At 39.8% G+C, this 20,488-nt stretch overlaps 2 protein-coding genes across 4 annotated transcripts in view; both read left to right on the plus strand.

Annotated features, from left to right (window-relative positions):
* Positions 1-7,845, plus strand: part of LOC101166941 (kalirin) — a 68,031-nt gene extending 60,186 nt beyond the window's left edge. For both annotated transcript variants that reach the window (XM_023964367.1, XM_011482977.3), the window contains exons 54-57: positions 1,211-1,396; positions 1,471-1,642; positions 2,864-3,006; positions 3,088-7,845. In XM_023964367.1, coding sequence (XP_023820135.1) covers positions 1,211-1,396; positions 1,471-1,642; positions 2,864-3,006; positions 3,088-3,273 — 687 coding nt within the window. In that variant the 3' untranslated portion in view covers positions 3,274-7,845. The remainder of the gene's footprint in view (positions 1-1,210; positions 1,397-1,470; positions 1,643-2,863; positions 3,007-3,087) is intronic.
* A 3,820-nt stretch (positions 7,846-11,665) lies between these two features.
* Positions 11,666-20,144, plus strand: LOC100125487 (beta,beta-carotene 15,15'-dioxygenase). 2 transcript variants are annotated; one of them, XR_002291460.2, is made up of 11 exons: positions 11,666-11,832; positions 13,373-13,501; positions 13,577-13,706; positions 15,053-15,200; positions 15,288-15,435; positions 15,859-16,079; positions 16,462-16,728; positions 16,810-16,911; positions 16,996-17,090; positions 18,857-18,968; positions 19,053-19,169. XR_002291460.2 is itself a non-coding variant. In XM_004066495.4 (11 exons), the coding sequence occupies exons 1-11, from the start codon at positions 11,769-11,771 to the stop codon at positions 19,205-19,207; spliced, it is 1,575 nt and encodes a 524-aa protein (XP_004066543.1). In that variant the 5' UTR covers positions 11,668-11,768; the 3' UTR covers positions 19,208-20,144. The 2 variants fall into 2 exon arrangements, 1 of the variants encoding a protein (XP_004066543.1); XM_004066495.4 differs by having other exon boundaries at positions 11,668-11,832; positions 16,810-16,915; positions 19,053-20,144.
* The last annotated feature ends 344 nt before the right edge of the window (positions 20,145-20,488 follow it).

The raw sequence follows: 20,488 nt of genomic DNA on the forward strand, positions 1-20,488 counted from the left end.
TGAATTGCAGTGGGAGTTAGGCTCACTAAACCAGGAAAGACTGAATGATCTCATGAACCCAGACATGAGACGTGATTCCTGATGCTTTTGCAGAGCTCTTTAAAATAAATAGATCCGATGTCTAACAATCATCTGTGTCTTGAGGACATGTGTAATGAGACAGAAATTTGTATTTTTCTACTATAAATCCAAGTATTGCTTACATCCGTGTTTTTGAATGACCTTGTTGGTTGGTCTTTATTCGCATAAACGCTTTAATGTAAACAGTGTAATGACAAATTTTTCTAAGTAATACTTGGCAAATCAAACAAAGTAGATGAGAAGGTTCTCTTCATTTTTTGATTAAATCAGGGCTAGGCTACCCAACAGATTGGTACTTCCAGTTAATGCCAAAGAAAAGTTGTTTTTACGATTTTCTTTATTTTATATAATTCTTTGTTTGAACAAATTATTATTTCAAGGGAATGATTGAACAATTTATTTATTCCATTGAAACAAGTTACTATTATGTGCGAATGATATATTATTCTGTGAGACCGAAATCCTAATTCATGAGAACGATTCAATTTTTTGTTTTCAGGTTACAGGCTACATAAATCTGCAAACTAAATGTTTAATTTGATAAAAATTTAATATTTACTTTACAAACATAAATTACATGAATTAAAACATAAAATATGCATCTGAAAAATGAAACCTGTTTGTTTTTCTCCTAAAACAGGCTAAATTTTGACTGTGCAGCTTTACAAACGGCACCCCATACCAGGGAAATCCAAAAACTGACTTTTGCAGATTTTTCTAAAATTCACATAGGTGTGTTCGTACGACAGAGTTTCAGGGCCAGTTTACAAAAAAAAATGTTTTTAATCACGACTTTAAATCTTGTATTATTACTTTTTTTTTTTTTGGTGGCCCTAAAAGTCTGTTGTAGTGTCGTAAACCCCATGTGACCAAAATTTGAAATGGTTGCTATGAAGATAAAACCTATAGAAAAAGCCACTATATTGAAGATTGAAGATTGTGGTTATATTGAATTAGTCTCATGCAGGCTGGCAGAGGCTGAGGGGGAGAGTGTAAGCAGCTGCTCAGCCAATGAGGGCGGGGTAATAAGGGGGTAACAGGGCAGCAACCAGGGCTTACATTTCTTAAGTTGTTAACTTGCTAAGCGGACAGGGTGGGTTCTCAGAACTCACTGGGGTGTCGTGTCCAGGGGAAGTTGACGTCTCAGGGGAAGCTGCTGCAGCAGGAGACCTTCTGCGTTTGGGAGCAGGACGGGGGAGTCTTGTCTCGCAGCAAAGAGCGCAGAGTCTTCCTCTTCGAGCAGATCATCATCTTCAGTGAACTGCTCCGGAAAGGCTCCAACAATCCAGGATACCAGTTCAAGAACAGCATCAAGGTGAGAAAAGTCCCACAAAAAAGCCATTCTGAGTGTGTGGAGCCAGTTCTGACTGTCATGCTGAGTGCTTCTAGGTGAGTTACCTGGCCATGCAGGACAGCGTAGACGGCGATCCCTGTAAGTTTGTGCTGTGGTCCCGGGGCTCGGCAGAGCGCTTCACTCTACAAGCGTCCTCCGCCAGCATCAAGATGACCTGGGTGGAGACCATTGCCACTCTGCTGGACGCCCAGAACAACTTCCTCTCTGGTGAGCAGGTCTCCTTTAACCGCCTCTGGCATCTGTGGTGGAAATGTTCTTCAACCTAATTTAAGGATTCCTAAATCTGTCTTAAAAGCAGTCAGTTAACACAAATTCTTTATGAATGTATCCAATCTTTTCAGAAGTTTGGTTGTTGATATGCTAATGTGTGACAAGGATTTTTGAAAAGATTTAAAAAGAAAAAAGCACGCATGAGAGAATGTGTGTGTAAGCACTGCCAGTTGGCAGAGATGCACAATAATCTGACCACACAAATTGGGATGCACCAATTTCCATAGTGTTAAGGGGATTTTTCCCGCCCTCTGAAGCTTTCAAGTCCCAAATGGCATTAATGATGATGTCAAATCAGGATAATCTTAAAGTGAATATAAAATAACAACTTTTTTTTAATTCAAGTTTTAAGAACTTATTTACATATTTTTTATTTACAACCTGGTTTTTAATTCACTTTGAGCTGATCTTGATTTGACCACATGGCTCCAGACTTGATGACAGTTCTCTATGTCTGAGTTTGAATGACAATAAACTTTTTAACATCAAATAGTTGTTACAAGTCATGTTTTTTAATGTTGCATCCATTGATTAATGCAACATCCTGTGTAATAATTACACAATTGTGATAGCAAAACTGAAAAACAAAATACTCACTTTATTCAGGGGTGAAATGATCTATTCCCTTCTATCTATTTATTTTTTGTTATCAGACAGACAACACTAGTGACACAACAATTCACTTTCCTCAAGATTCGGCTCAAATCTCGACTTTTAGGTCATGGTTTAGTTGTGTTTTGATAAATGATTTGGGTATTACAAAACGACAACAATAAAGTTAGAAATGTATAATAATCCTTTTTTGATTTGCTATAAATCAAAGTTAATACATTATATAAATGACTCTGCCTGTCTCTGCCTTAAATAAATAAGCAAATAAACAAGTTGTGTATTCAGAACTTGTTTTGAAAATTGTAAACACAAAACAATTTTTACAGTGATGTAACTTCTGCTTTTATTTGTGAATCCTTTGATAGACCTTGTGACTTTTGGGGGACACAAACACATTTGAAATGGTGCAAATTTCACATGCACCATTTCAAAACTTATAAAGGGGGATTGACTCTCTCCCAAACCACTATTACACCTCCCTCATGCCCCTAAACCTTTCTTATTTGAAACAGCCTTCATTCATGTTCCTTTCCTCATCTCTCACAGCTCTCCAGTCACCTATTGAGTACCAGAGAAAAGAGGGCGGGATTTCAGTGACCCGTCCACTGTCGTCTGGTCGTCCACCGTCTGCTCCGCCCACGCCTAACGGCCATGCCACTCAACCTCCTGCTGACAGTGAGGATGACCAGGTCAGGATTCTCAACGTTTTCTGCTTAAGTTGATTTCTGGATCGGGAGGAGTTCAACCCCCCCGCCGTTTGACCCCCACAGGAGCTGGTTCAGGTGCTGCAGGACTTTGTGGCCGTGCGGGAGGACGAGATTTCCGTGTTTCGGGGAGAGAAAGTCCAGATTCTGTCGTCCAACCAGCAGGGTCAGAGTCTTGTTTACAGACCTGCCAACACCGACTCGCCCGCCGCCGAGGGCTGGGTGCCACGAAGCGTGCTCAAAACACACTGACACAAACACACCCACTACAACACTGCCTGACTGCAGGGTCGGACTCTGGTTTACCAACAACACACACACGGCACCAGCTGGGTCAACGGCGCCATCGGGACTCTTGGGGAGGAAAGTGAAGATGGCAGTGTCGACCTCTGGTCCTGATCACAAAATCCCAACTAAAACGAGAATCAACAACAACAAACAAGCTGCTGAGTTTGGACATTTTAAATAGAAATTCCATCAATCAGATCGATTTTGCATCGTCTATTTAAACAGAATATTTCTGCAAATTGTTAGCATCATATCAGGAGAAAGATATACTTTTTACAGTATAAATGCACGTATAATACCAAGGAAATTAAATAAATTTTCCAGGAAAACAAGCATGATTAAAACCAAAGAAAGTATGTTGCTCTTCAGAGACCCCACCGCCCCCACCCCCTTTAGACTGTTTACTAAAAGGGCCCGTGTTTACAGACACCACCAGGTATTAGCGCGATTCATGCAATCAACCCAAAGAGCAGCAGTTTACTGCCATAAGTGACAAAAAATGCAACAAAAAAAGCACAAATTTATTTGAGAAGTTGGAGGCATGTGAGGTGACCAGAGGTAACCGAGGATGTCCGGCTACCCCTAAAAAATACCCCGTCTACTACCCCAGTGCCTGGTGTGTTCCCTCTGGGCCACGGCAACATGCAACACGAAGGCAACTTTTACGTTTTTCTGCAAAAAGCACTCCAGATATTTCTGTTGCAAACATCCCACAGCTGAAACATCCGTGCCCCCTTAAGAAACCGGACCGGTCGGCACTGCCATGCGTTTGACCCTGACATCTGGTTGCAACTGACACACACACACACATGTGCGCAGCAGCAGCGGGTACTGTTAGCGTCCTCCCATCGTTCCTGGTGCTTCAACCTTCAGCAAAAAACCCCGCACTTTCACCCTCTGTCCAACGAGACCTTCAGGCCTGCGGAGCAACCAATCACACTCTCCGATGACTGTGCAGACGGGCGAGAAGGAGGTCATGTGACCACAGCATCCTTTATAGCCAGTCCCGGGACTCGAGCCGGCGCGGCAACCAGAGACGGTGTCCGACAAGAAGCATAAGACAGTCAGCTAATCAGAACTGAGCTCCCCGAGTGTTCATAGTGTGTATAAAGACTGAGAGCTCTCACATACCACTGCTACCGTGACGACGATGAAGATGAGTATGATCCTTCAGAAAATAGATTCTGTTTTTCACCTCGAAAGAGAGGAAAAAAAGAGAGAAGTTGTTATATCAATATTTGTGTGTGAAAGAGAAAAAGAAGTTTGTGTGATACTTTTTGTTGGTGTGTGTGAGTGTGTGTGTTTTACCATGGAAAGTTAGATAACATCCTGGTGTACTGCTGCCATGACGACCCGTTGTGTTAGCGGCCATACCCATTCACTTTGTATCGATGATGGCCTCATCAGTCTCCTCATTGATGCTCCCTGTTACCATGGGAACCATCAAAGATGGAGGACGGCCTCAGCTCTGGTCCGGTCAAAAATCCCGATTATGCATCTGTTGTTTGTGTTTATTGACCAGAAGTTCAACTGCTAACGCTGTGGAGGAGCGGGGGGGAGCTGTTGGCGCCAAAGAACTGCAGCCAACCTACTGTGACTCTGATTTCTCTTGAACACGCACTCCACCTGTCTCTCCGTCCATCTCCTCCTCCTCCTCCTCCTCCTCCTCCTCCTCTACCTCTGTCTTCATCTTTTCCGTTTTCTCGGGTGCCATTCTCAGACAACACTCCAGTCCTTAAGGAGCTGCACGCCCTGCAGAGCGACAGGCGTGGAGTAAAGTGTCATTCAGCATAAAACGGCTTTGGGTTTGAGGGTCGGTGTTCGAGAACAGGCTCCGCTTCTTTAAAGTCTATCTTCATGCAGCCTTCACCGTCCAACCTCTAAAGATTTCGTCTGCTCCTTTATATTACCAGGTATTCCAACTTAAAATGACCTTTAACCCTTTAACATTACTACTGTAACTCCTCAACTGTTTGCACGGTTACCCTAATTCCAGCAGATTCCGAAGCCGAGAAAAGCAGCTTTCCACCGCTATGCCACATTATCTATTGTGTTGCACATCTGTGCAAAGCCGAGATAAAAAGCCACCTCCCTCTGCATCAGAATGAGCTGATTCACCTCGATCAGGAAAATAATCACAGAGCCTGTGTTACTAAGGTGTCCCCAACTTCATCTCGGGCGTTAAAGGGTTAAATTTGTTCAAGTGAGGCAACTTTTATAAAGATATATTTGTAATAAAGTTCATTTTAATCTTGTAACTTTTTAAATTTTGTTTTAGTCTCTCCCGTCCTCCTATAGATGCTGCTTATCTGATCAGCAGCGAAATTCACGGTGTGCTGCCAAGGCCGCTCAACCATTTTGGAACAGCTTTCAAATATGTGAAATGAAAAAAAACACCGGAACAAATATGTTTTAATAATTACAACACACAGCAATTGAACAAATTTCAGTTTAAAATGACAAAAAATAATAATAATAACAATGAAAAGATCAGCCCATTGATTTCTACCAAATTATTTGTTTGCAGCCTTGTGTTGTGTCCAAATGGATTTAAAAAACTCTACTACTTTTTTAAACACCTAAAAGGATTTTTTTTTTTTTTTAAAAAGACTAAATTGTGGTTTAAATTTTCATCCTGGTAGTTTGATTATTGCAGAATGTTTGTCTGAGAGCAGATGGGGATCAGTAGTCATGTGCTGGAAAAAAAAACAAACCCTGAAAAGTCTAACAGGTGTAAACGGGATTTTCTGGTTTCCATATTCAAAACTCTTGCGTTCAGGCATAGCTACGCTTATTTCCACAACCGTTTACAAAATGCCAAGCCATTGAGTTCAACTTTGACCAATAAGGTTCTCTGTTTGGATAATGTCCAAATTAATTCACAGAAGTACCAAGCGTTTGAAAACTTATCATGGAGGAGAAATTGATATTTGCATTTTTATGCCAATATTTTATGACAGTAGATCTTTCATTTATCGGGATTGAGCTGTCAAAGGAAAGCCTGGAGCAAGATTTGTGAGATTTGTCCGCTCTGCACTGATATTTCGCACCAAGCCTGTTCCAACCGTAGGTGGCAGACATACGTTAGTTAACAGACCAGTCCAGTTTGAAAACCAAGAAAACGTTGAAGAATGCGCGTTAGTGCGATGAAGAGGCTCAGCTTTAGTTAAACAGGAACCAACTTTAACATTTTACTTTATTTTGAAAGGCAAAAATAAAACAGAATATGGAGGAGAAGCTTTCTCCTGATGAATTTGGTGGAATCTTTTTCTAAATGTAGCATGTTTTGTTTGGTGGTAACAAAAAAGGTTCAATTATTCAATTTTCTTAAGAAAACAAGTTTTTAAATTGGATTTGGGTCAAATAACAAAGCTGCAATGTTTTCTTTAAAATAGAAAAAATGTTTTCAGGCTGCACATGAAGATAGACTTAAAAAAAACTGTATTGACGAACAAAAAAAAAGAAATCTTTAAAGTGACTTTTCTCGACTCCAAACTGTTGTACATTCTAGATTCATTTAATCTGGTTGTTCTGCTGCATGTCGGTTGCCTGCCTTTCAAATTTTCATACGAAAAAAACCCAGAAAACAATGAGCAGGTACTCTGGTCGCGTCTATATTTCTCAGAGAATTTTCTAAGTTCCAGGTGTAGAGCATCCAAACAACCGTGACTAGAATCTGTTGTAAAATACATTTTGAGAATATTTTCAGCCAACGGTGCATCTCTTTCAACTGTATTTAAAGAAGTGTATTTAAAAAAAAGATATGCAAAGCTGTAGCATTAACACCATGATTTACCAGAGATAGGGTTGATGCCGTCTCGTGTGTTGCACTTAAATGTAGTTTGACGATGTTTTGAAGACGACTATTGTAACTAAAAGCGTCAGTTGTAACTATGACTGTGAATGGAGCTGAAGAATGCCTGACTGATAAACAGTTGGTTATAGATATTTAAATTCAAACTTAGTGAAGAAAAAAAAAAAAGAAAGAGCAGTACGAGAAACCTGTTTTCTGACAAAACCTACATTTTTGTCAATATTGTGACTTTCAATACTACAAGAGAAGCCGAACACCAAGTAATAATGGTAATGGTGAACCTGGAGTGCATGTTGGGCGGTAAGGGGGAACTGAAGAGCACGATGAAGGGAAAAAAAATACCCACAGTGCACTCTGAGGGGTGGAAAGTGGCGCACTTTGAAGAGTCTCTGGTCGGACAAGAAGTTTGAAGAACAAAGTGTTGCTAAAGTTTTGGCGATTGTGCAGTAAGTAGGCTTCAAGCGGGAAATAGAAAGCCTGAACTCATGCACAGAGCAAGGTTTGAGACAAATGGCAGTGCATTAAGGTTGAGAGTGGAGGAGAATGCACTGTAAAAGGGCGAAGGGTGCTGTTTGAGACCTCGCCTTCTTATTTTATTTTTTTGCCCCCCGGCAAACTCAACTAACCAATCAAACAGTATTTGTACAGAACTAACAGCTGCTAACGTGACTGCTAACAGCTCTCTGTTGTTGTTTGTAATAAATTTCATTTTTCATCCAAAACTGTGAGTTTGTGGAACTTTTTGGATTTGATTTTGAATATTTTTTTCCTCTATAAGTTGCACAGCAGGGGCGGAGCTACGGGGGGGAGGGGGGGCTGCCCGCCCAGCAAAAAGCTTTGCCCCCTTAATTTTTGAGTCAGTGTTATTATCATAATTGACCAAGAAATAAAAATCATCATTACAAGATTCTTTAAGCATTAGGAATAGCAAAAGAACTGCTGTTATTTATTTGCATCCCTTCAAAATCCCCCTCATAAAATGTTCTAGCTATGCCACTGTCGCACATCTAATCATATCTTCACACGTTTCACATTTTATCAGCTTTGTCGGCAGGTTTCTGTTCTACTCGTATTACCTCATTTCTGACGTCACCCTTCGAAGTCTAAAGTTATGCCTCGGAATTTTTTGATGGAGTTAATTCCTACCGAACCAACGACATTTGGAAGATGTTCAGTAGGGTGGGTCCACTGTAAGCCCCGCCCACCTGCCGCTCAAAAATGAACAAAGTCAATCTCTAAACAAATCTAAGCAGCTGATTTTAAAAAGTCATTACAGAAAATAAAGCACTTGGCATCCAAAACTATTTTTTGTGTTCAAAACGAGTCAAAAGGAAATGACTTCTTTCTGAAACCATCCTCCTGTGGTCATGTAACCCTTGTGCTATCCTAGGTACTTTAACGCTGGGAGTTGGGTCATCTAGACCCTCTAGACAGTGCTCTGAACAATTTTTCTTCAATGATTTGTGATCTTCACCGGTGTCCATGGATTACATGAAATCTTTCCACCTTTATCCACCTTTGTCATGGTAGGGAGAACACGTCAATGTAAGGGTGAGGTCATCTAAGATAGCACAAGGGTTAAAGGAAACATTTGCTAATTCTGGATTGGCTTAAAATTCAAGAATGTGATGGCTCAGTTCTATATTCACTCTATTTTGCTGGGGGCTGCACCAAGACAGACTAGTTTGAAAGGACTACTCTTTGTTTTGATTGGGAGCTAGACTCTTTGGAAACAGAGGAGGAGAAGACTATTTAAACTCTCGATTCACTCTTCAGCTAGCAGAGCAGGCTGTTGTCCCGAAGGGCATCCATTGAAGGACTTGAAAGATCCTCTGTAGATGGATAGGATAGAGAGCAAGATCCTAGTGGTTCAAACAACACTGATTGTTTATGTTTCCACAAAATCTAATTACACTACTCACAAAAAGTGAGGAATATAGTGAAAAAATCAGGAAATGTCGTTTGTTTCACCACAGATTTTCAGGGTTTTTCAGGATAGGGAGGTTATTGTCTTGGGGTGATAGACACAACTCATTTTGCATTTTCCACATAATGGTCTCGTGTGTACATTGTGTCTGACTTATTGAGGTCAGAACCAGAGAAAGTCTAAAAGAAAAACATTTTCAATGTGGCATCAATTTCGGTGGTTATAAGTTGCCGATTTTTCCGGTATGACAGCCATGAACACATGCTGTCACTTCATGGACGAGCAGCACCATCTGCTGACCATAGCGTGTTTTCCGGTTGGTCGTAGGCGGTCAGATATTGCAGGTAAACATTGGCAGACTTGCATCAAGACTGGCAAAGTTTGTGACAGACCCAGGAGTGGAGTCCTGCCAGTGACTGACCGCAACCATGACCAGTACCTAAGGACCTTTGCACTCTGGTTTGGTTTTGGAAATACCACACAGCTGCGGGCCAGTTTACCAGATGTGAGGGGTACTAGGGTTTCCAGGCAAATCTTTCACGACCAAATCCACTGCTTTGACTTGAATGTGGCACAACCATTGCAAGAGTCCTGGACAATGCAGCAATGGTCTGCTGTCTTGTTCACTGACGAGTGTCGAGTCACGTTGTAAGGAAATGAAGGTCATCACGATTCGCCAGTGATACATTGAGGTCAACATGGTTCATGGTACAGTCTGGGCAGCCATCACCAGTCAGAGCAAAACCAATTTGGTGATGAAGCCCCACCACATGGTACCAGAACTCTAACAGCTGGACTTGAGGAAGTGGGAGTCCCTCTTGTGGTACGGCCAGCAATGACCTCTGACCTGAACCCCATCAAGCACTTGTGGGACCAGCTGGATGATCGTACCAAGTGACCTGGTAGAACTGCATGAAGCACTTGTGGAATAGTGGAACACATTGTCTCAGAACAACATCATGAGGATAGTGAGGATCATGAGACATCACTCTCAAGCTGTCATTGGGACAAATGGTTGAAATACCATTGAAATGGTCAAATGTTTTTGTTTGGGGCTATCTTTATTATTGTCTTAATTTGTAGGGTAATTAATATCAAACTAAGAAAAAAGTTTTCTAATTATTTATTATTAGTAATATCAAAGAGAACTTTGCATATTTCAGTAAAATTCAGACTTAACCTTTATGCTATCCTAAAAGGTCAAGATAAAAATTGACGTTTTCTCCCTACCATGACAAAGGTGGATAAAGGTGAAGAGGATTTCACGTTATCCATGGACACCAGTGATGATCACATATCATTGAAAATAAAATGTTCAGCGCACTGTCTAGTGGGTCTAGATGACCCCTTTCTCAATGTTAAAGTGGCTAGGATAGCACAAGCACAAGGGAAAGGTACTCATGTAAACAAGAATATCCCTAACGTATTGTGAGTAATGTCTTTCATCATCTATATCCATGGCTGGTTTCCTGCACATGCATTGTGCAAAAGCACAACATTCATGTTGTTAAAAAAAGATTGCAGCTGAAAGTTTAACATTTGCAGAACTTTGAGTAGAGTAAACAGACGACTGTTGCAACAATGCTGGATTTTTCACCAATAGATTTTCCATTTCGTTTTTCTTTTTTACACAGAAATGTTATGAGGTCAGGTTAACACAGCTAATTTTAGATAAATAAATAAACCAAATCATCATCACACAGTTTTTGGAATCATACTAGTGAAAGGACTTGTGGATCTGTACTGTGACAGATCCACAATTCCTGGGAAAAGCTGACCAGTACTTTTTATCGTACGCGTTAGAAGATCTAGATTTTTGTCCAGAATTCATTTGTGTTGATGAACTATGTTTGCGTTCCCAGTGATGTGGAAACTGATAAGATCTGTTGTAAAACAGTAAACGGATTTAACCAATTACACAGGTCAAGTTAAAAGGCCTTTTTTGTTTCATCAGCAGTTTGGAAATCAAGAAGAAGATAGATACGCGCTTAAAAAAACAACAAAAAGCATCCAGTAAACACCAAATAAATACAATTTTCTTGAATATTTAAAAATAAAGATATTCTAAAAAAGAAAAGTTGCAGTTTTTTTCATTAAGAAATCTTGTTAACCTCAAGCCTAAATAAACAAGTTTCCTTTTGAGCTTTTCAGGTAACTGTTGAATTACATAGTGATTACACAATTTCACAACATGTCTCTGACAATGTAGGTCAATAAAATCCCACAATGATTGTATTTTATAGCTTAATAGCAGGGAGTATCTCAATTTCTATTTAGATAACAGTAATTTGTTGCCTCTTATCATGATGTAGATGTTTCTGTTGAAGTCCAAGGGTTTCTCATGCAGCACTGGATTGATCTGCTTGATCACTTCAAAATATAAGCTCCAAAGCTATTAAGATCCCCAAGTCTTGGAACAGAGTCAGATGGTCTGTCAGTGACTAGATTTGAAATGATGCAGTGCATTTTCCTCAAGTCAAATGTTATTTAGTCTTTTTTTTTTTTCATTTTGAGGACAAATAAAAAGATTTGCGGTGTTTTAGTCTTTTATTGTGAAAGGCAGACTAAAGTCCATGGCATTATAATTGCATAATAGGAGGATCAAGCACACCTGGAGAGGATCACGTAGACCACAGAGGCTGCATAAAGTGAGCTGCTCTAAGCTGGAATCCATTTAAGCAAGCAGCACTGGTGCATTGTGGGTCAGAGGACGCAAACATGCAGTCGTTCATCGCAAAGAATGGAAATGAAACTCCAGAGCCGGTGAAAGCTCAGGTGAAAGGTGAGCATCTCCAAAGAAGATTAAAAAATAATTTTAAAAATGACTAATATTACAAATCAAATAAGCTATTTGTTTAAATGTATTTGAGTTATAATTTCTCCAATCGCATCCATTGCATCTAATTATGTGATTTGTGTTTATTAGACTAAATTTAGTACATTTTACTTAATGTTAACACTAACTTTTTAATTGAGTTTTAATGAAATTGTAATACAAATTTCAGATTCAAATTTCAAAAACGTTTTTAATGCCTCTTACAATAGAGAAAAAAATTATTAATTTCATTATTTTACTTTTTCTTTTTGTTTCTTAATTCTTTAAGGGTGAATAAAACTTTTCTTTTATCTTGAAGAATCCTCCCTTTTTTTCTGACCCATCTCTTTTTAAAAGACAGTACCGTTTGTGGTAAAAATGTAATAAAAATGTAAAAGGTTTCTCCATAACAGTCGCTAATTTGGCTTCTAAAGACAAAGATTTGTTTTTTTTAAATAAGAACATACATTCTGCCCAATTTGTCTTTGGATGTTTAAAATAGAACACTAAGCAAAACCATGGAATATTTCTGAATGAATGAGTTGCTTTAATCCCAAATGTGGATTTAATTTTAAACTAAATGACCCTTCCAGAAAGAAAATTATAGTCTTAAAATTATATTTCTGAGTATTTCATTATTCAAATAATAGTTAATCGGGATCAGAAAAAATGCTGTTGGAAAAAGCTTATGGGGATGATCTAGAAGCTCTACGGCAAGCAGGTATCTGGATCAAAACTGTACAGCTGGATCCAATATTGCTCGCCGTTTTCTTTTTACCCTAGTAAAGTTAGGTTGGGGGAGGGAGGGTAAAAAGATGAATGACAAGAAGCAGGGGTGGGCTCAATCTGCTCCAACGGTCAAAACAAAACACTAAGTGTTCCCATTTTAATCAGAACAAAAACAAAACAAAAACTCTGGGAACACTTTGAAGATAGAGAAGAAGATCATTAGAGTGGGCCTTTAAATCTTTATGAATTTCCTGATAGCAACTATTTAGATTCTGAAACTTGATTTGGGCTGCACGGCGGCGCAGTGGTTAGCGCTCTTGCCTCACAGCAAGAAGGCCTCCAGTTCAAGTCCCGGCTGGGGGACGTGAAAAACTGCATCAATGGGGGACCTTTCTTTGTGGAGTTTGCATGTTCTCCCCGTGTATGTGTGGGTTTTCTCTGGGGTCTCCAGCTTCCTCCCACCGTCCAAAAAACATGCTTCATAGGTTAATTGGCAATTCTAGGTCCCTAGGTGTGAGTGTGAGAGTGAATGGGTGTGTGATTGAGGACATTCTACCCTGCGACAGACTGGCGACCTGTCCAGGTTGTCCCCTGCCCTTGCCCACAAGTGGCCGGGATAGGCTCCAGCAGCCCCGTGACCCCAAAAGGGAAAAACGGTTAAGAAAAAGGAATTAAACTTGATTTGTTAATTATTTGAGGTTTTGAGGACTGAACACTGAAGCGAAGATGTCTTAACCAGCTGAATGTGAGAGCCTGTGTTTGTGATTCTTTTCTGCAGGGTCCCTGCCTTCCTGGCTGCAGGGGACCCTGCTGAGGAACGGCCCCGGCCTTTTCTCTGTGGGGGACTCTGAATACAACCACTGGTTTGATGGATCGTCACTCATCCATAGTTTCACCTTCAGTAATGGTCAGACCCTGACACCGCCTCGCTCAGTGAGAAAATATACTGCTGCCTGTGTTGACGGTTGTTGTTTTTTTCCAGGGGAAGTGAGCTACAGAAGCAAGTTCCTTAAGAGTGACACCTACAAGAGGAACATCAAGGCCAACCGGATCGTTGTGTCAGAATTTGGAACCATGGTCTACCCTGATCCCTGCAAAAACATATTTGCCAGGTAAATATGTGGGACCTTTAGAACTTTTTTCACTTCGTCATTTCCAAGCAAAGAAAGGTTTGAAACCAATTCAGAATAGGAACAGGCCCTGCAGCAGACTGGTAACCGGTTCAGATTGTCCCCCGCCTTCACCCAAAAGTAGCTGGGTTGGATCCAGCATCTTTCTGAAGATGGATGGATGGATGGATGGATGGATGGATGGATGGATGGATGGATGGATGGATGGATGGATGGATGGATGGATGGATGGATGGATGGTTAGATGGAGGGATGGATGGAATGGATGGATGGATGGAGAAAACATATTTTTTGTTCCACCCAATACGTAGAGAACTCCATCAACAGTTGCTCCAGATCTACGACCTGTATGTTTATAAATACAAAAATAAAGTATCAATGGCATCTGTCTGCTATTTGCCAAATGACTGTCCTGGCTAAAAGGTCAGTGTTTTGCCTACTCTTTCACAAATGAAATATACAATCTATGTACTGATACTTCCAAACAGCTGGAATGGCTTGTCATTCTGTTTTTTTGCTGGTACCTAATATTTAACAGAGGCTTGTGTTTACCAGCCTTGAAATACAATCAAAGTTAAAGTTCTCGAAATTTTTTATAATTAAAAAACAAACATCTTTCCTGAATAATTTTTGCAATCAAGAATTGCATTATTAAAGTTCAATTTTCCCCCTTAAAGTCCCACTCTGATAATCTTTTGATCTATTGTGAAAGCATTCCCAGTGGTCTTTTGATTATAATAACGGCGTTTTAAGCCGATTAAAATAAAAAAAAAGCATGTGTAGTTTTCTAGGTCATAGTTTTGCTGATACTGGAATCTTTAGTCAAAGTATCTTGACCCTAGAACCTTTTTTTGCTATAAAAAGTTACACCATCCAGGTAATTTTTACTTGAACACACTCAACAAAAAGTACTTGTCATAAAAAATAGATCAAAACATGGCAACACATGATAAATAAGAGTTGTTTTCTTGAATTTCCACTGTGGTATGTGTAACAAAATGAAAAAGAAAGACGTGGAAGTTCCTAAAAAATACTCAAAAATTACTGAAAAATTCGGAATTTCAGAACAAAAAAATTGTAAAAATATAATGACATGATGCTAGAAACTTGGACTTTGGTACACCCATCCCTGGAACATGTAAGACTTCCCAGGTGAAGGCACAGACTCCTTGACATGCAACGTATTGAAATTAGTTTTGTAAATAACATGTAAATAGTTTTGCTGGGGTGAAAATCACCCGGCAATATTGCAATAGGGGGTTTGTAAAATCAGAAAAAAAGTCCAATGATGCATGTAAAAACAACTGATGTGAGGTCTTTCCCTCCAGGACAGCCACACACCTTAGCAACATTGTGCCAAACTTTACTGACAACAACTTGATCAACATCATTCGTTATGGAAACGACTACTACGCCTCCTCTGAAGTCAACTACATCAACCAGATTGACCCAGACACCTTGGAAACCGTTGGTAGGGTGAGTGATTTCACATCTGCATGCTCCATAAAAGAGGCTGGGGTCAAGTCTTCATATGTATGTATAAAACTTTCTTTGAAATTCCAGGTCAACTACAGGAACCACATTGCTCTGAATTTAGCAACAGCCCATCCTCACTATGATGATGAGGGCAACACATACAACATGGGGACGGCCATTATTGGCCTTGGACGACCAAAATACATCATCTTCAAAGTTCCCGCTAAAGCCACAGGTAATTTCCCAACAAATATTTTTTTTTTTTAAATTTTGGGTGAGAAACCACCCGCGGATACAAATGATGTCCTGTTTACTACACCTCTAACAAGTCATCTGCTCTTTATTAACTTGTTTATGTCAATGTTAATTAGTGGGACATTAACATGTATTTTGAGGACGCAAGACTTTGATGAGAATTTTTATTTGTCATTCAGTTGAGTGAGCATATTTAGCAGCTGAGTAGTTACTGAGTCATGAAATCGCATTAAAAAAACATGTTTTATTAAAAAATCTAGATCGCAATTCACAAGATCTGCAGACAAATAAGGATCCTGGACAAAAGTTGCACTAAAACCCACTTTTGAGTTTTCGAAAGGTCTTTGCTGTAAAATATGCGCACAAACACAACTCTAAAGCAAAACTGACCCGTCTGTTTCAGGGAAAGACCAGAAGAAGCCCGCGCTGAGGCAAGTTCAGCAGATCTGTTCGATTCCTTTTCGCTCCGCCTTGTTCCCGGGCTATTTCCACAGCTTTGGCATGACTGAAAACTACATCGTCTTCGTGGAACAACCCTTTAAACTGGACATCGTCAAACTGGCAACGGCATATTTCAGAGGGGTCAACTGGGGGAGCTGCCTCAAGTTTGATGAGAAAGACACTGTAAGTTAGAATAATTTCATCCTCAGGGTGACATGTTTCAGAGAGTCCTTTCATTGTGGTTAGTCTAAGGCAGTGCAGTGTTCATGCTTTCTTATCAGCATCTCCATATGGCACACCAGTGAGGGGGGTGGATGATCTCAGCCATGAAGAGGTGCTCACTATCACAGATTTAGACAGATTTGTGGACAATATTTGAGAGGAATTGTTATTTTGTTTATGTGGAAAATGTTTCAGATCTTTGAGTTCATCTCGTGACAAATGGAAGAAAAAACAAAATCGTTGCATTTATATTTTTGTACAATATTTTGTTCAATAATGTGTGTGCTGAGTGCGAGAGCAAGGATTTCTTTCAACCTGCAAATGTTTCTGTATTTCTGTCTAGACCTTGTTTCACATCATTGACAGAAAAACAGGGAAGAAAATATCCGCCCACTACTACGCTGACGCTCTAGTTGTCTTCCATCACATCAATGCCTATGAGGAGAACGGCCACGTGGTCTTCGATATGATCACCTACAAGGACAGCAATCTATACAACATGTTCTATCTTCACAACATGAAGAAGGACACCAATGCCTTCATCCAGACAAACCAGGATTTTTCTCCACCAGTTGGTCAAAGATTCGTCTTGCCTCTCGATGTTCACAAGGTGGAGCAAGAAAAAAGACCTACACCTCTTAGACCCAAAGTTACTTACATAGACTTATACACATGAATGTATCTACTTCAGGAATCCCCTAAAGGAACCAATCTTGTGACTCTGACCGACACATCTGCAGAGGCGGTGATGCAGGAGGATGGATCAGTCTACTGCAAGCCTGACAACATTTTCGTAGGTCTGGCCTCGAAGAAGCCAGTCTGATACAGCTTTGGCATACAAAAGAGAAGTGTGTAACCCTCCAAAACGTCTCCACAGGTATGGAGTTGCCCGGAATCAACTACAAATTTAACGCTAGAAAGTACAGATACTTTTATGGCTCCAGGCTGGAATGGTCTCCGCACCCCAACAAGGTAGGGATATTGTAGATTAAACATTTGAAACAACTGCCTCTGAAAACTCATGAGTAATGTGTTTTCTATTTACATTTAGTGAATATTAGCAGCAATTAGTCTCCTGGATCTTGAAGCCTTAGTCACATGCACCTGTATGGCTGCTGTGGGTTTTTAGGGATTCTGAGCCTGTGGAAGGACGTAGAGAGGAGCCACAGTACCTTAAAGCAGTGTTTTTCAACCAGTGTGCCGTGGGAGATGGTCAGGTGTGCCGTGTGAAATTGCCCTCATTAACTGATCTAAAAACATTTCCCATCTCCAGGATTTCAGCTCTGTGTTCATCCAAACAGGCCCTGATAAAACACTGAGGAGTTAGGAATATAAAAGATCGTAAAATACTTTTTCTTTGCGTTTATTTTATTTTATTAAAGACATTTTGATAAGAATGACGGCAGCGCGATTCAGCTGCAGCTCCGGCTGTATTTAGGAAAAGTCCCGCCCCTTTACCTGTCTCCACCAATCATTCTTGAAGGCTTAATCACATGTCATCAGTCTGCCCAATCAGAAGTGGTTAAAGTCTTCACTTCCTTGTCTCGATTTAGCTCGTAAAGTCGCTCAGTTCTAACAAAAATAGCAGCTAAAGCTCGTCTTTAGCGGTGTAGCTTTCCACAGAATCCGGTATCAGACCGTGGAACAAGTGAACAAAACCATGAAGCTCCGAAAAGCGATCTCCGCCGGCCGTTTTTAAGCACTACATCTCCCATGATGCATTGGGTTGTGAGAGTGACAGCGTAAAACTAAAGGAGTTCTGTTGTTAAACGTCTTGAAAACAACGAACACACTACAAACTTTTTTTAAATCTTCTAACTTAACTTTTATTGCATCTTTTAGAAAAACAGCTGCAGCTTCCAGCTTTTTCTGCAATAATTATCACAAAAATGCATGTGAGATTGTGGAGGGGCTGTAGATCAATACAGACTATGAGTTTCTCCTTTTTTTCATTTTTGGATGCTGGTGTGCCGCGGGATTGTTTTAAAGCTTAAAGTGTGCCGCGGCTCAGAAAAGGTTGAAAAACACTGCCTTAAAGGGAGCAAAGATGTATAAGCATATCATGAAGTATCTGTAAATCTAAATACACACAGGCCAAGTAATAAGGGTTCAAGAACGAGCTAAACACGGGTTCTTGAATGTAGCCCATGGTGTTCATTCTGGACTATCGCTACCCGGTACTAACCCATGTCTGCCACCTACAATTGGAAGAGGCTTGGTGCTAAATGTCAACGCGGCGCAAATCTCGTGATTGTTGCCCCAGGATTTTTCTTTCATAGAAGACTTGTCATAGCATTATCGCCGGGTACAAAACGCAAGTATTAATTTCTCCTTCATTCACTTCCGTGAATTAAAAAAGGGTGCCATCCATATGTCCCTACCAAATCCAAGTCCCTGATTGGTCAAAGATCAACTGGTTTTCTGTCACTCGAGTATATGCTTAGAAAAAACCTGCATGAAGATTTTTGTTGCACAGGCTCACCAAGTGGTTTATAGCTGCCAATTTTTCCCCCAAAGACAGCTCGTATATCCACCCATCAGGGCATTTGCAACTTATGCTTAACCATTATTTTTCAGTATTTGTCCCTTCCTAAACTGATTTCTTCCTTTTTTGCACTTTTAGTTCTTGATTTTGGGAATACATTGATTTTGAACTGACTAATACTCGGACAAGCATGTTGTCCAACCACATGCTTGTTTTCGACTTCTTGATTCAACGTTTTTGTCAATCCCTAAAGATCGCCAAGGTAGACATTGCGACCAGAACCCATCTTGAGTGGTACCAGGAGAACTGCTACCCTTCAGAGCCGGTGTTTGTCGCATCCCCTGGAGCAGTAGAGGAGGACGATGGTGAGGACGTTGTGATCCTTTAGGCACCTGAGCGAGGACGACAGCGATCAAGGTGTTCTGACGGGCTGTGTTTTATTCCCTCAGGTGTTATTCTGTCTTCTGTTGTTTCTTCTGATCCTGACATCACCCCATTCATGCTGGTCCTGAACGCAAAAACCTTTGAAGAAATCGCCAGGGCTTCTATTCCCACCACTGTCCACATGGACCTTCATGGACTCTTCATTCCTGATGCTGTTTGACCACCATCTCTAAGCTGGATGGATAATTCTCTGGGAGTCTAAAAATAATATTCACTTTAATAGATGGTTTTGAGCAGTCTTAATTCATTTTTTCCTCTTCCGCCATTTGATGGTCAGATTTTTTTTTTTGCAATTTAACCCTTTGGCATGTATCTGTTAGTGTCATTTTTAAAGCTTTTATTTTGGCATTGTAAATAGAAAGTAAAAAGCTTTTGACTGTGAATAAGTTTATTATTGTCAAACACTGGCAAAGTTAAACTACATTAAAGTTCACAAGGGTTTTCCATGCAAAGAAACTATGGCGGACACCACCATCCCCGTATTGTAGGGGCATTTGGAGGAATAGGGAGAAGGCGGAGGGGTAGGGGAAGAATTTGGATTTGGCCTAGGTGTCATATAATTCCAACCGGACCCAAACCGCAATGATCAATTATCAAATGGTTGGCACTTCTGTCAACTGAAAGGAATGTCACTACCACATCGAAGTTCCTGATTGGACCAAGTTCAATATGATTTAACTTCCAACATCAGATTAATCATCACACGTTTTGCACATGGCAGTACAAACTTGCATTGCTACGCATAAACGTGGCACTCTTAACAAAGACTTTTCACTGAAAGTGGCTGGGTTGCTGAAGGCGGTGTAAATGTACTATTATTTTAAAGCTCTTTGTGTTTGTTGCTGTGAAAAATTGGACAGCAAAAGTCAAAAGTCCATGGTGAATTTTTTCAAATGCTGTTCAACGCTGTAAATGTTTCTATTGTTATGTTTAAAAAGCATTTGTGTAAATATTGGGAAGAAAAGTGCAACCTTTTATTAATTAATTAGCATTGCTGTAAAAAAAATTAACTACATATTAAGTGTTTTAGTTTTACATGTAAAATAAAGTATTCAATGATTTTGCCTTTAAATATGAATAAAATGTTTGTTTTTTAACTTTTCTGATTTTTTATGGGGTTGAAGTCAAAATATACAACTCGTCACTTAAAATGTGTTTACCTTTCATATTAATTTTAGCTGAAAAATTAATCATTATAATTTCTTAAATGGCATTAAAAGAATATCTATCATTTACTGCATAGAATGTACAAAAAAAAGAAAAAAATAAGTATTTTTCTCTTCAATTGAGGTTATTTCATGCTAAATGCAAAAACAGAAAAACAAAAAATACACTTGTTTTTTAAGGTGTTAAACCCAAATGTTTTAGCCAATATTTTTATTTTTCGTTTTATTTGCAGGAACAGTAAATCTAAGAAAATATTTAACTCTGGTTTTAACTT

Source organism: Oryzias latipes, chromosome 2 (assembly GCF_002234675.1).
Source record: "Oryzias latipes chromosome 2, ASM223467v1".
NCBI lineage: Eukaryota > Metazoa > Chordata > Actinopteri > Beloniformes > Adrianichthyidae > Oryzias > Oryzias latipes.

Bases quoted from the DNA above. Each gene is read 5' to 3' on its own strand.
- LOC100125487 (XM_004066495.4), top strand. From the start codon at position 11,769: ATGCAGTCGTTCATCGCAAAGAATGGAAATGAAACTCCAGAGCCGGTG. The intron at 15,436-15,858 runs GTAATTTCCCAA...CGTCTGTTTCAG, and splicing joins AGTTCCCGCTAAAGCCACAG to GGAAAGACCAGAAGAAGCCC. The intron at 16,916-16,995 runs GTCTGGCCTCGA...ACGTCTCCACAG, and splicing joins GCCTGACAACATTTTCGTAG to GTATGGAGTTGCCCGGAATC.